Genomic DNA, 15,048 nt, shown 5'->3' on the forward strand with positions numbered 1-15,048 from the left:
CTCCGTTCTGTGTTTTGCATAAAGTCAGAGAGCTTTGTGTGTGTGTGTGTGTGTGTGTGTGTGTGTGTGTGTGTGTGTTTGTGTGTGCAGATCAGTCAGGGCTCCTCCTTCTCCCCAGGCGTCCCTCTCAGGCCTGCTATCTGCACGTTAAATGAGGGTGTTACTGCTCTCCGCACGTTACATAAGGGTGTTACTGCTCTCCGCACGTTACATAAGCGTGTTACTGTTTCCACACGTTACATAAGGGTGTTACTGCTATCTGCACGTTAAATAAGGGTGTTACTGCTATCTGCACGTTACATAAGGGTGTTACTGCTCTCCGCCGTTAAATAAGGGTGTTACTGCTATTCGCACGTTTAATAAGGGTGTTACTGCTCTCTGCACGTTAAATAAGGGTGTTACTGCTCTCCGCACGTTAAATAAGGGTGTTACTGCTCTCTGCACGTTAAATAAGGGTGTTACTGCTCTCTGCACGTTACATAATGGTGTTACTTCTCTCTGCACGTTACATAAGGGTGTTACTGCTCTCTGCACGTTAAATAAGGGTGTTACTGCTCTCTGCACGTTAAATAAGGGTGTTACTGCTCTCCGCACGTTAAATAAGGGTGTTACTGCTCTCCAGTGCTGATATTTTGAGTGCTCTCAGTGATTCAGTGCTGATATTGTCAACAACCTTTCCACAGGCAAAGTAGACGTAGACATGCTTGTAAGACCTTCAGCATCTGAAGCTGAGGTTCTTGAACAAACCCTCTGTCTCCTGATGTCTATGGCAAGACCTGACGTCTGACTCATCTTCCTCCTCTCAGCACTTAACTAAGGGTCTGAGCAGCTGCTCTCACTGCAGACGTCTCTACCTGACAATCACCTGAGCCGTGAGTCATCCCATAAACACAGACAGAAACACACACATACATACACAGACACGCACACACTCACACACACACACACACACGTACACACAAACACACACACACACTCACACATACTATGAAGCCCATCAGGCTACCTCAGCCTGAGATGTCTGCTGATCTCCCAGTCCTGATCACAGCTTTAAACTGACACTCATTATGTCCTCAAGTCTGACACATCATCCTGTAACCTATCAACAATAAGACTGACTCTCACCAGTGTGGAGCTCAGACCCTGTAACCCACACCTATCTCTGACATTATGGACGTCAAGGGTTGCCATGGTGTTTCTAACATTAGAACAACTAAATATATACAGTACAGTTAGTGGTAGCCTAGCAACATATCTTTATAAACACAATGGTTTAGATAGAACTTTGCAGGGTTACTTTGCCACGGCAACTTGCTCTCCATCTGACTCTCCCTCCCTCCTCCATTTCAGTCTCTCTATCTTTCCATCCGTGTCCTTGTGAGGCCTAAGGCCAGAGATGTACTTGCTTTTAACGACACGTGCATGATGGCTGCCCTGCGTATACTGTGTCTGTTTGGTGCGTCGGTTGTACACATCCTTAAATTAACGCTTTGCCGGCTGTCTGTGTGAACACGTGGTTAAAAGGCGAGTATGTCTCTGGCCTTAGGCGGCTCCAGACTGATGCTATCTCTCCTTACCTGCTGTAAAAGAGGTGAAACTGGGACGGGGCAGGTTGGCAGAACTGCTCTCAAATATACAGTAGGTGAGTGTGTGTGTGTTTTGGTATTGATGGTGCATAGAGGAGTGTGTGTGTGTGTTGGTGAAGATGGTGCATAGAGGAGTGTGTGTGTGTCGGTATTGATGGTGCAGAGAGGAGTGTGTGTGTGTGTTGGTGAAGATGGTGCAGAGAGGAGTGTGTGTGTGTGTTGGTGAAGATGGTGCAGAGAGGAGTGTGTGTGTGTGATCACACTGGGGAGGGGTGGTGGTGGATGGCTCTGCTCTGGCCTCTGGCAGCTTCTTAATCACATCCACTGATCAGCCAGATAACACAAGAGCCCTCTTTAGTGAATAATTAATGACCACAACAGGCTTTCAATAAACACAGCTCACACAGCTTATTCACTGCACTTAACTCATAATGGCTTACACACGCACACACACACACACACACACACACACACACACACACACACACACACACACACACACACACACACACCAACGCCGCAGTCTGGCTACTTTGGGACCCTGTAACACCCCTTTGCTTCAGGCTCTGCACATTGAGTGTGAATCCATGTGTGTGAACCATCCTCTACACACACACACACACACACACACACACACACACACACACACACACACACACTCAAGTGTTTGTGAACCATCCTCTACACACACTTGTGTGTAATTTTAATTATACACAGGAAAAGATGTTAAATTCCTTGTGCTATTGGTTGGGGATTCCCACAGCAGTCAATCCTCTCACTGCTACATGCAAGTACTCACACCCAGAAACCTAGATGATAACAGCTCTTCAACTATCCCCTACTAACACACATGTGTGTGAACCGTCCTCTACACACACTCATTCTGAATGTGTGACCTATCCCCTACACACACACTGTGATGTGACCCCTACACACTCTAAGTTTAAGTTCGAAAGCTGCAAACCCTGGACACACTCATGTGATTGGGCTGCTTTACCTTGTTCTCATCGAACACGTTGAAGACGAAGGAGGCGAACTTGGTTGGGTCTCCGAAGGGGAAGAACTGCTTGTAGATCTTCTGGAAGCCAACAGCGTCCAGCTGACCACTGGGGCAGTCTTTGATGAAGCCTCGGTACCTGAGGAGTCAGAACAGCATGTTTAACACACACACCCACAACCGGCGCAGACACTGGGGCAGCCACACACACATACACACACACCCACACACATGTCAAAGGCATGACTCATCTAAATCAATTAACTAAATCAACCGATCCACATGATCTGGAAATATTTGTTGGGCGTGGGGGCTTGTAAGGGTGGATATGATATGCACTTTTTTCCCCTAAAGATTCAAAGCTAGAGAGAATTTAGCAGTTTATGTGAAGTTCATAACTATTTGACCCCAAATTCAGAGGACACCATGGATCAGCATTTGGGCTGCAGTAGACATCTGGTGGTTGCATCTTGTGTCTCCCTAACTGCACTGGAAATGGCAAGCATCTGCTCTCTTTCTGTTGTACCTAGTACGCCACAAAGACTGTAGCATAGGGCTGTCATGAAACACATGGCAGCATTTCAGATTCATTTGTTTGGTATCAACTACAGTATGTACTGTAGAGAGCGGTCATACTTTTTTTTTCTGCTTTTGTGATGCAACACAAAGTTAGTGAAAGTTAGTGAGAGAGACAGGGAGAGATAGAGAGAGGTAGTGAGAGAGAGAGACAGAGAAAGTTTGAGAGAGAGAAAGTGAGAGAGACAGAGAGGGAGAGAGAAAGTGAGAGAAACAGAGCGACAGAGAGAGATGTCAAGCTTTAACTGTATGGCAGCTTCTGTGATGTCTGGGCGCCCAGCCTCTCTAATTATCTGCCATCTGGCATTTCTCCTCATGCTGGAGTCTCTTTTCATCCTCCTCTCCACGTCTGCTTCCCTCTCTGTCTGTCTGTTTCTCTCTCCTTTCTTAATCTCTCTCTCCCCCCTCTTTCCCACTGTTGTGAAATCAGCGGTGTTGAACGTTACATTTTTGGTTAAACGAAGGAGGGGTGTGTGTGTGTGTGTGTGCTTGCACTTGTAGGGTGCCTGTATCTGTGTGTGCAAAAATTAGTGTGTGTGTGTGTGTGTGTGTGTGTGTGTGTGTGTGTGTGTGTGTGTGTGTGTGTGTATGTGTGTGTGTGTGTGTGTGTGTGTCTCAGCACTGATTTATCCCGCTGAGGCGATTGTCTCGGCAGCACAGAGGCCAGCCAATCAGCAGGAGGACACAGCGCCTCATTGGTCTCCTGAGGTGTGTGCCCGCCTTGTTAACCTCTGCATATTGTGTGTGAGTGTGTATGTGTGTGTGTGTGTGTGTGTGTGTGTGTGTGTGTGTGTGTGTCTTGCCAATCTCTGGATTTTAACAACAGGGCCTTTATAGACCAGAGAGGCAGCTTGCCAAAGCTTTACTGCAGATAGATATGCCATGGCCACAAATGACTGGTTGTTAATAAATGGTGCCCACTGAAACGTGAGTTATGTCCTGGAGCTGAGCACTGAATGGTGAGTTATGTCCTGGAGCTGAGCACTGAATGGTGAGTTATGTCCTGGAGCTGAGCACTGAATGGTGAGTTATGTCCTGGAGCTGAGCACTGAATGGTGAGTTATGTCCTGGAGCTGAGCACTGAATGGTGAGTTATGTCCTGGAGCTGAGCACTGAATGGTGAGTTATGTCCTGGAGCTGAGCACTGAATGGTGAGTTATGTCCTGGAGCTGAGCACTGAATGGTGAGTTATGTCCTGGAGCTGAGCACTGAATGGTGAGTTATGTCCTGGAGCTGAGCACTGAATGGTGAGTTATGTCCTGGAGCTGAGCACTGAATGGTGAGTTATGTCCTGGAGCTGAGCACGCTGGGCCTGAGCATTGAGTGTGGCAGTGGGTTGATCTCCTTCTGATAGATGCTGTAGCTCAACATGACAGCGGGGAATATGAGCTGCCCCCAGACCAGCGCTGGCCCCGTTACCAGCATCTAGTGCCCATGGAGACGGAGGAGAGAGCCATCAAACAGGCTTTATGGGGACCTCAAGAGGCTACGGCAAGCAGGGAGTGACATATGGAGAGGATATAAACCTATAACGTTGAATAAGGGAGGCAGAGGTTGGTATGAGGTGCTACTACTGAGCATGGATAGAAACAAGCACATATACACACACCGATGAACTGCACCTAAATGAACAGCAGAAAAGGCACAAACACACACATACTCACACAAACAAGGACATTGTCTACCACCAGCATCTCAGACATCACTGCCTGTCCTCCAGCAGAATCTCTGACATTATATCTCTCTCCCATATCCCATATCGCCCTCTCAGGCAGGCAGGCAGACAGCAGTGGTCAGTGATGAGTCAGGGCCCCCCCATCTCTCTGACCCCAGCACCCCCCCCCCCCCCCTCTCTCTGTGTGTCTCTGGCTGGACTCAGAGTCTGGCTGACCTTGTGCTTGGCACACCTCACATAGAGTAGAGAGACACACAGGGTTGCCCTTCACACACACTCAGCAGGCAGATACACACGTCTCACACACACAAAGCAACACCACACGCACATCACACACAAAGCAACACCACACACACATCACACACAAAGCAACACCACATGCATATCACACTCACAAAGGTCTGTAAAGGAGTAACATGACATACAGGGGGAAAAGGGAAAAGAGGGGAGGGTTGTGAAGGAGAGCGGAGAGCGTAGGGGACGAGAGGAGGTGAGGAGGGGAGGAGAGGAGAGAAGGAAAGAGGAGTAGAGGGGACGGGGAGAAATAATAGTGGAGAAGAGTTGGCAGAGGAGGAGAGGAGTGGGGTAAAGGAGAGGTGAGGAGGTGATATGGATATGGCGCAGGTAGTGACTCAGCCCTGGTTATTGTGTGTGTGTGTGTGTGTGTGACGCCTCTATGTTTTGTTAGGTTTCACTTTCACATGTGTTACATTAGCTGTTAGCACAACAACCACCGTCACGCCAGACTACCAGCAATGCCTGATGAATCACAAATCAGTCAAAGTAGCAAACAGAGAAAGACACAGACACCAGTTCATACTCCTATGGTGGCCATTTTGTCTATGTAGAGAGAATGAGGGTTTGAAACTTAGAGAGGGAGGAAGAGGATGAGGAAGACGCAGACATAAAATGCTATTTGTATGTTTTGTATTGTAACGGTTTTTTGCCTTGACCCCAGGAAGAATAGTTTCCACTACAGTGTAGACTAATGGGGATTCTTAATAAACGTAAACATAAACACAGGGAGGGGGAGGAGTGGAGTAGAGAGGGAAGAGAGAGGACAGACAAAGAAGACAAAATAGAACATCACTCACCACTGCTGAACCTCCTTCTCTGTGACTGTGGAGAAGAGCAAAACATGATGAAGGCACAGAACACAGAACCATACAGAACCATAACCACACCGGGACTATGACAAACACAAACACACACACGTACACACCACATTTCTGCTGAAGGATTATATATGGGTTCTTTGAACACATTTATGTATCCATTCTTTCTTAAACATCAGGAATGCAAATATACATTGAGAATAAACTGAGAGGGATAGAGAAAAAAGGAAGAGCTATGAGAAGGATAAGAGAGAGCGAGAGAGGGATGAAGAGGATGAGAGACAGAGAGATAGAGCTATGAGAAGGATAAGAGAGAGGGAGAGAGAGAGCTATGGTGTAACTCTAACGTCTCTCTCTGCTGTGATCCTTCATTACGCACACACACGCACAGGAAGTTGGAGTGTGGGCCTCGTTCATCAGTGTCTCCGGTAAGGCCCTTATAAGAGCACTCAGAGGCACACTGTCCAACACTATTCATCAGAGTCACAGTCCTGAGTGTGTTAACCCACGAGTCCTGATTCAGACACACTGTCCATTTAACCCCGACTCCTCACACAGATGCTGTGTGAGACAGTCCAGTCACATTCAGCCCCCACCGCGGAGAGAGAGAGAGACAGGGAAAGAGAGACAGGGAAGAAGAGAGAGAGACAGGGAGAGATGGAGAGAGAGAGAGGGAGGGGGAGAGAGACAGGGAAGAGAGAGATGGAGAGAGACAGGGAAAAGAGAGAGAGACAGGGAGAGATGGAGAGAGAGAGAGGGAGGGGGAGAGAGGGAGAGAGGGAGGAAGGGGGAGGGAGAGAGAGAGGGAGGGAGCGCACACCAGCACACATACCCACCCAGGAACATGAGTGTCTCCATCCCCACCACACATACCCACCCAGGAACATGAGTGTCTCCATCCCCACCACCACACATACCCACCCAGGAACATGAGTGTCTCCATCCCCACCACCACACATACCCACCCAGGAACATGAGTGTCTCCACCCCCACCACCACACATACCCACCCAGGAACATGAGTGTCTCCATCCCCACCACCACACATACCCACCCAGGAACATGAGTGTCTCCACCCCCACCACCACACATACCCACCCAGGGACATGAGTGTCTTCATCCCCACCACCACACATACCCACCCAGGAACATGAGTGTCTTCATCCCCAACACCACACATCCCCACCCAGGAACATGAGTGTCTCCACCCCCACCACCACATACCCACCCAGGAACATGAGTGTCTCCATCCCCACCACCACACATACCCACCCAGGAACATGAGTGTCTCCACCCCCACCACCACACATACCCACCCAGGAACATGAGTGTCTTCATCCCCAACACCACACATCCCCACCCAGGAACATGAGTGTCTTCATCCCCACCACCACATACCCACCCAGGGACATGAATGTCTCCATTGAACTCCGGCTCCTATTCCAGTCCCATTCAGCCCTCACAGCAGTTCAGGCAGTGGCAGAAACCCTCCTGGCCCTTCTCCACCAACAGACAGGCGGCCTGCTTCATAGTGCAGCCCAGTGCTTAAACTAATAAGACACACCCAGAAACAGTAATGCTGTACTGCTGCTTCAGGCCTGCTCGTCTGGAAGCACATTTCCCTCCGTTTGAGAACAAAAAACTACTTTACTGCAGGAAAAGGAAGATGGAGGTGATTTAATTTTACTTGGAAGGAAAAAGAGAGTATTTCCACCGACGGAAACCACAGATGGGTTGCCTATTGGATTAATGCTACTTCTGAGAAGCCTTGGAGTCGTGGCAGAACGGTTAGTCATGCTTTCAACAGCCGATACATGACCAGCTTATAGCACCTACCATCGCTTCCCACATATAGCTAAAGGCAGCTATAATAGCTTTCCCATATACGTATGACCAGCTAAAGGCATCATCGCTTTCCCACACATGACCAGTTGATGGCACCTATCATCGCTTTCCCACACATGACCAGTTGATGGCACCTATCATCGCTTTCCCACACATGACCAGTTGATGGCACCTATCATCGCTTTCCCACACATGACCAGTTGATGGCACCTTTCATCGCTTTCCCACACATGACCAGTTGATGGCACCTATCATCGCTTTCCCACACATGACCAGTTGATGGCACCTTTCATCGCTTTCCCACACAGGACCAGTTGATGGCACCTTTCATCGCTTTCCCACACATGACCAGTTGATGGCACCTATCATCGCTTTCCCACACATGACCAGTTGATGGCACCTTTCATCGCTTTCCCACACAGGACCAGTTGATGGCACCTATCATCGCTTTCCCACACATGACCAGTTGATGGCACCTACCGCACAGCAGCACAGAGGGAAAAGCTGTGTTTGTTTGATTTTGGACACCTGGCAACAGATTTAGAAAATAAATACATATTAACCGGAGAGAGGCTGTTACTTTCAGATGCAGACTCTCAAGGCAGTAGATAAATTAAGTGTTGATCATCTTCAGTAGAAACTCAGTTGCCATGGCAAACATAAATAGCTCCCTCCAGTAATAAGTGTTTGCCATAGCCTATATTAAGATGGTGTGGGCTAAACACTGTCTCTCCCTCTGTCTCTATCAACCCCCTGACAGGGTCCTTAACCCTCATGAAATATGAAAGGCCCTCTGGCAGCAGGGGGTGTTGTCCAGCAGGGGGCGCTGACCTGCCATGCTGCTGTGGTGCATTACTGGATCAACACAAGGGCACAGCGCTGTCTTGATGCCCCCCATCTCACACTGAACACATCAGGCTATGCTGCTGGACCTCACACTGAACACATTATGCTACACTATGCTGCACACATACTGTAAACACACACATAAACCAACACAGACCCACCTTCGTAGATTTACTATTTACTCTTTGCAGCGGTAACTGGCTGCAACCGACGTCTCAGGGAAGACCTAAAGCAAACCAACCCACAACTAGCCTAACACCGTTACCCCCGAGTTGCTTCAAGGCCAGCCTTATAACACCGCCTGTCACACTCTCACTAAACCCAGCATTCAGCACACCATCACATACAGTGCTGTACTAACTACTGGAGTGTACTGCTGATGTTCCACATCTTCCATGAGGCTCTTTTACCCTTTAAACATCGCACTATGCTGCTGCCCAACCATCTCACACTGAACACATCAGCTTACTTGAGGCTCTCTCCTCCTCCTCCATGCCTCAGTCTCCTGTCTCATCGTGTTGAGCACGCTCGTGTCTCGTCTCATGTCTTGTCTCTTGTTATTATGTCCCTAAAGGAGGGCTCACAAGTCATGTCATCACTGTCCCACACGTGACACCAGGATACAGAGACTTATATGACCCTAAATGGCACCTCACCCCACTCAGCTCTGCCCAGAGAGCCATGATGAGAGACACACACTCCTCCAACAAGCCAGAGAGAATGTCAGCTGTGTGACTGCACTGGGCTTCAGCTTAGAGAGCCATGATGAGAGACACACACTCCTCCAACAAGCCAGAGAGAATGTCAGCTGTGTGACTGCACTGGGCTTCAGCATAGAGAGCCATGATGAGAGACACACACTCCTCCAACAAGCCAGAGAGAATGTCAGCTGTGTGACTGCACTGGGCTTCAGCATAGAGAGCCATGATGAGAGAGACACACTCCTCCAACAAGCCAGAGAGAATGTCAGCTGTGTGACTGCACTGGGCTTCAGCATAGAGAGCCATGATGAGAGAGACACACTCCTCCAACAAGCCAGAGAGAATGTCAGCTGTGTGACTGCACTGGGGAGAATGTCAGCTGTGTGACTGCACTGGGCTTCAGCAGAGAGACGGCTTAATTGGCCTCTCCACAGAGAGTCCTTTCACTGCGGCTGAGAGGTAATCAACTTTTATTCCATAACTATTTCATAACTCAGGCCCAACAAAGGGCAGCAGAGCAATCAGACAGAGGAGACGCCAAGAGCAAAGGAGCGAGTGAGGAGGAAGGAGGAGGAGGCGAGAGGGAAAAGGAGAGAAAGAGAGGGTGACAGCACAAGCACAAGATACTGTACAGAGTGTGTGAGCGAGTGTGAAAGACAGAGAGAGAGTGAGTGATTGTGTGAGTGAGAGAGAGGGTGAGAGAGATGTTAGTGAGTGAGTGAGTGAGTGAGAGAGAAAGACTGTGAGTGAGTGAGAAAGAGAGTGAGATAAATGTTAGTGAGTGAGTGAGAAAGAGAGAGAGATACGTTAGTGAGTGAGTGAGTGTGTAAGAGACAGTTAGTGACAGAGAGGACAGGCAGTTTGGTCCGGTAGCCCTTCAGGTCAGCCTTGCTTCTAACCCTGCCTTGCTCCCAGCTCCTATGCTAAGGCTAATGCATAATAAACCCTACCGTTAGTGATTATGACACACGGTGCAATCCTCACCCACCGCCCACTCCTAACACACCCTCAGTACATGATCAGTTACATTAAACCCTCCCGTGAGTGATTATGACACACTGCTCACTCCTCACACACACACTCACACTCACTCCTCACACACACACACTGCATGGCTACCTGCCAGCTGCACGTCCATTGCCTATAAGCTGGTAACCAATGAAATCCCTCACACAGAGTCCTACTGACAGGATGGGGAAGAGCAGAAACATTAGCATTAAGACCCCTGGCTCTCTCTCTCCTCTCCCCTGAGAAGCAGCGCTGCTCTGCCCTGCACACAGTAACATCCTCTGGGGTTAAAGAGGCTGGAGGGCTTAAAGCCTCAGTCATGTCATTAAGGGAGGATAGTGCTTCCCAAGCCAAACACACACCCATGCAATACGCACAGAGATATGAAGTGAAGCCAGTGGAGGCTCCACACACACACACACACACACACTGAGACGCAAATAAGGAGAGGAAGAGCCTGATAATCACACAGGACAATGCACCAGCGCAGGGGTGGGGTGATGGAGGGGAAATAAGAGCCAGGAAATAATAGTAAATATAATAACAAGTAGTAGTAGTAGTAATAAACACATTAACAGTTTGCCCACCCCCTGTAGGGCCTGGTCCCTTACTCAATGCCCTAACAGCACCTTAGCCCTCTGGGAAGCTAAACCCTAGGAAAAGCCTGATATCGACTGAGACACGAGGAGAGGATAAAGCAACAGCAGAGGGGTAATGGAGGAGAGAGAAGAACGAATGGAAGAGTGAAGAGAGAGATGAATAAAAGAAGAGATGAGGAGTTAACAAGAGGAAGGCAACATGGTGGCAAAAAAGAATTCCTGATACCACCTGGTGTTAGACTGAACCCATAAAACTGTCATAAAACACTTCCCTTCTAACCAGCAGAAGTAATTAAAGGGAGAGACAGAGAGAGAGCAGAGTGCAGGGATCAGTGGCCAGAGATAGCAGCAGCCAGCCCGTCTCAGCAGGGGGGCCCATCCTCCTCTTTTCTGCACTTTCCCTTCTCTCTCTCTCTCTCTCTTTCTCATTGTCTGTCTGTCTGTCTGTCTCTCACTCTGCCTGCCTCTGAACACAGTTATTACCAGCCAGCTGCCCCAGGCCGCCCCAGCAGGATAATACCCAGTGTGCATTTCACCATCACCACACGTAATTGGGTAGAGGAGAGCCCATGAGGCTCCACAGCCAAAGGGGAGGGTTTCCATGCCGGGGTGTGATTGACAGAGGAAAGACACACCCGAGGCACAGCAGAGTGACGTGAACACTTTCCTCCTCACTCTGCAGAGTATCATTTGTCTGCAGTATGTGCGCCCTGAAAGAGTCACCGCTGTGTCGACTGTCTGTGTATCACCCCGACCTACCAGTTGTCTGAACCCCTCAACTGTAACTGGAGGTCAAATTGTTGTGACAGCGTGAGAAGTTGAGGAATATCCTTGGGCTTGGACTAAACTAGTTTAACAGAACAAAAAATAAATAAACAAACAATATAAAATATGAAGCCTACCACACACCATATGTTTATATTGCCTCCATGGCAACAGACTCAGGTCCAGCTCTGCTATTTCCAGCTCTGCTATTTCTGGCCAACCAAAGGCTTGATTGCACATCTCAAGACCAGGCACTCTGCATATTTATCAAATATTTTCAGTGAAGGGTCCTTTTAAGCTCTGATTAGGGAGGTTGCCTGGCTTCTGCTAATCACAATTTGACAGCTCTTGAATTCTGATTATCAGGCCTATTTTTGGTCTACATCTAAGTAAACTTGTGTCTTGTCTCCACACACAAAGCTCTTTTCCCAGCCAACAAACACAGTGAGGAAAATGTAATAATACTGACGGGAGACAAGGGCCATCACCATGTTCACCAATCCATCTTTGCTAGTGATCCTAAGTAGTCCTTATGCCAGTGTATGTAAACACTATGCCTTTTCATCTAGTGGTTACGTAGCATGAAGGCCTTTTCATCTAGTGGTTATAGCATAAAGGCCTTCTCATCTAGTGGTTATAGCATGAAGGCCTTCTCATCTCGTGGTTATAGCATGAAGGCCCAGATTAAGCAAGTATGTGAGGGTTGTCCCTACAGTGGCTGCCTCATGACCTGTGTCTGAGGAGAACCCGAGCTCTGTGTGAATGGGAATGACCTTAGAACCCTACAGGCTCTGATCTGACTCCTCATGGGCAAGACCCACACCTGAGACTCATGTTCTCCTCATGAGAGAGAGATGAAGGCTTTCATAAACTGCTCCCTTCAGCTGGATACATGTGTGCGTTATCACCGCAGGGTATACTGCAGACTTACAGATTCGCTGTCTGGTCTGATGATTAGATCAATATAAAGCCCAAAGTGAGCCACAAGTGATTAGAGTGGGTGGGTGCTGTAGAGTGGCGGGTAATTCATCTTTGCACAACCTTCATTCATTCATTCAGCAAAAAGCTGATTAAGGCTGCAGATACTGACCACTGGTGTTCCTGTTACCTGCTCTGAATGGCCACGCAACATGTAACATGAGCGCAATCAGGGAAGACATGACAGCTGCAGATATGCTAGAGAGACTAGGAGAGAGCAGTAGGTCCACCAAAGACTCGGGTAGAGAGAGAGAGAGAGAGAGAGAGAGAGGGAGGGAGAGAGAGAGGGAGGGAGAGAGAGAGACAGAGGGAGAGAGAGAGGCTACTTACAGTAGGTCTTCCTGGTGAGCTCCTCCACCACCTCTGGTTTCAGCTTGCTGCTGGATTTCCCCATTATAACTGTGGTCCTCAGTGCTGTCTGCAAGGTTCCTTGCCCCTCTCTCCTCCTTGATTATTCAGAAGAGACGCGCAGAACCCAGTCCTTCCGGTTCCTTTTCTTATCCAGGGAGCACAGGCAACACACAGACCAGGTTCTGGTACTGAAGACAGAAGGGTTAAGATGAAAGTTGTGCCAGCGACACCTGAGTTCAGTCAGAACTGGTCCCACTATAGCCAAGATCCAGTCAGCAAGGGCAGCACTAAAAACCAAAGTTCAGTGATGTCCAAAACCAGCATCCAGTCAGCGCTGTTTCAGCTGAAGCCAAAGAGGGCTCAACCGTGCTACCACTCCCTGTGGCATCCGTCCATTTCAGGCTGTTCCTGTCCTGTTCTTCTCTCTGATTGCCTCCTCTTAGCGAGTGATGAGTGGCTTGTCCAGTTCCAGAGGTGTGTAGCCCTGGGCTCTCCTCTCCTATGGGCTGTGGTGCTGCTGTGGTGAAGCCAGAGGCAGAATGGCAGGCAGCTGAGCGCTCCTGTGCTTCCCTCCTCTCTGCTCTCCTTTCCTTCCCTGCCTCCAGAGTGGGAGACACAACTCAGTTAAGCCTCAGCGCTGAAGCCCAGCTAGCCGAGGAGCTTTTGTCGCTCCGCTTCATGTGCGTGTTTGTGCACGTGGCTCTGTATGTGTGTGTGTGTGTGGATGTGGGTGTGTGCGTGTGCATGTATGTTCACCCGCTCATGCACGACTGCCACTCCTCTCTCACGGCTCCCTCCTCCACCATCGCATTTGCCTTTTTCTCTTTCGCTCTCTCTCCCACTCTCCCTCTGCCTGTGCTCTGTCTCTGGGGCTGTGGGTGATGATTACTACTCAGCTTCGACCCTGTGAGTAAAACTGGCTTCTCCTCAGCAGCCTCAGTCACCAGCCCTGGCCTTGTGAGTCACCAGACACACACACACACACACACACACACACACACACACACAAAACTAGCTAAGACGCCTGCAGAAACCCTTTCAGAGAGGACAGATCCTTAAGTGTGCGAGGTTTGTGTGTATGTGTTTGTGTGTATGTGTTTGTGTCTATGTGTTTGTGTCTATGTGTGTTTTAAGACGCTAGTGTCATTCTTCTTGTCCTGCAGCCTTCTCTGGCACACGCTGCAGTGGGCATCTCTACTCCAGCTCGTCTCAGACCCACACACACACACACACACACACACAGATACGGATAATGGAGCTCCAGTCGCTGCTGCAAGGATGTGCTGGTGTAACCGGAGCACACTGGGACGCTGTCCCTCGTTACGGGCCGTTTATCAGTTCTGTGCATCCATCCACTCACAGCCAGGCCTGTTTGCCCCTCAGTAATGTGCCCCGGGGTGGCAGGAGGAGGGGGGGCATTTAAGTTTGTGTGAGTTTGTGACCTCTTCGTCCAGATAGCTGAGGAGAGACAAACAGCAACAAGGTCAGGCCAGTGCCTCGGGCAGAGAGTGGCAGGAACGGCTGGAGCTCCCTGAACCCTATGACCTCATCTCTCTCTCTCTCCCTCTCTCTCTTTCTGTCTCTCTCCCTCTCTATATTTCTGTCTCTCTGTGACTCTGCATTTCTCTCTCACTGGGGCTCATGCAGGAAGCCATATAAGAAACAAATTTCCTCTTATTTTTTGTTTTGTTTTTAATTTGGTTAGTACCCAAGAAGAAAGCATTCACAGTCCACAAATTGTTTATCCAACACAATGAAATACACTTTTTTTTTATTTGAGGAATATATTTAAAAAACCCACATGAGTGAGTATAATAAAAGTAAGATTATTATCTGTTTTAGAGTAATGATAGTTATATTGCGTTCATTCTGCTTCTGAATGGTCTACATGCTCTTAGATGCTCTCCGATTATTGGGCATGTCCCAGAGTATTTGCAGACGGCACAACACCTGCCCTTACATGAGTTTCAAGGGCATTACCTTTTCTAATAACAAACAATCGGCCAC

At 48.8% G+C, this 15,048-nt stretch overlaps 1 protein-coding gene across 1 annotated transcript in view; it reads right to left on the reverse strand.

The window, feature by feature from the left end:
- Positions 1–13,084, reverse strand: part of LOC308376551 (neuronal calcium sensor 1) — a gene marked incomplete at its 5' end in the record, with an annotated part of 16,540 nt that extends 3,456 nt beyond the window's left edge. The window contains 3 exons of the mRNA XM_080852926.1: positions 2,584–2,722; positions 5,929–5,953; positions 13,021–13,084. Coding sequence (XP_080709052.1) covers positions 2,584–2,722; positions 5,929–5,953; positions 13,021–13,084 — 228 coding nt within the window. The remainder of the gene's footprint in view (positions 1–2,583; positions 2,723–5,928; positions 5,954–13,020) is intronic.
- Positions 13,085–15,048: the final 1,964 nt, after the last annotated feature.

This window comes from Sprattus sprattus (assembly GCF_963457725.1).
Source record: "Sprattus sprattus genome assembly, chromosome: 15".
Taxonomy (NCBI): Eukaryota; Metazoa; Chordata; class Actinopteri; order Clupeiformes; family Clupeidae; genus Sprattus; species Sprattus sprattus.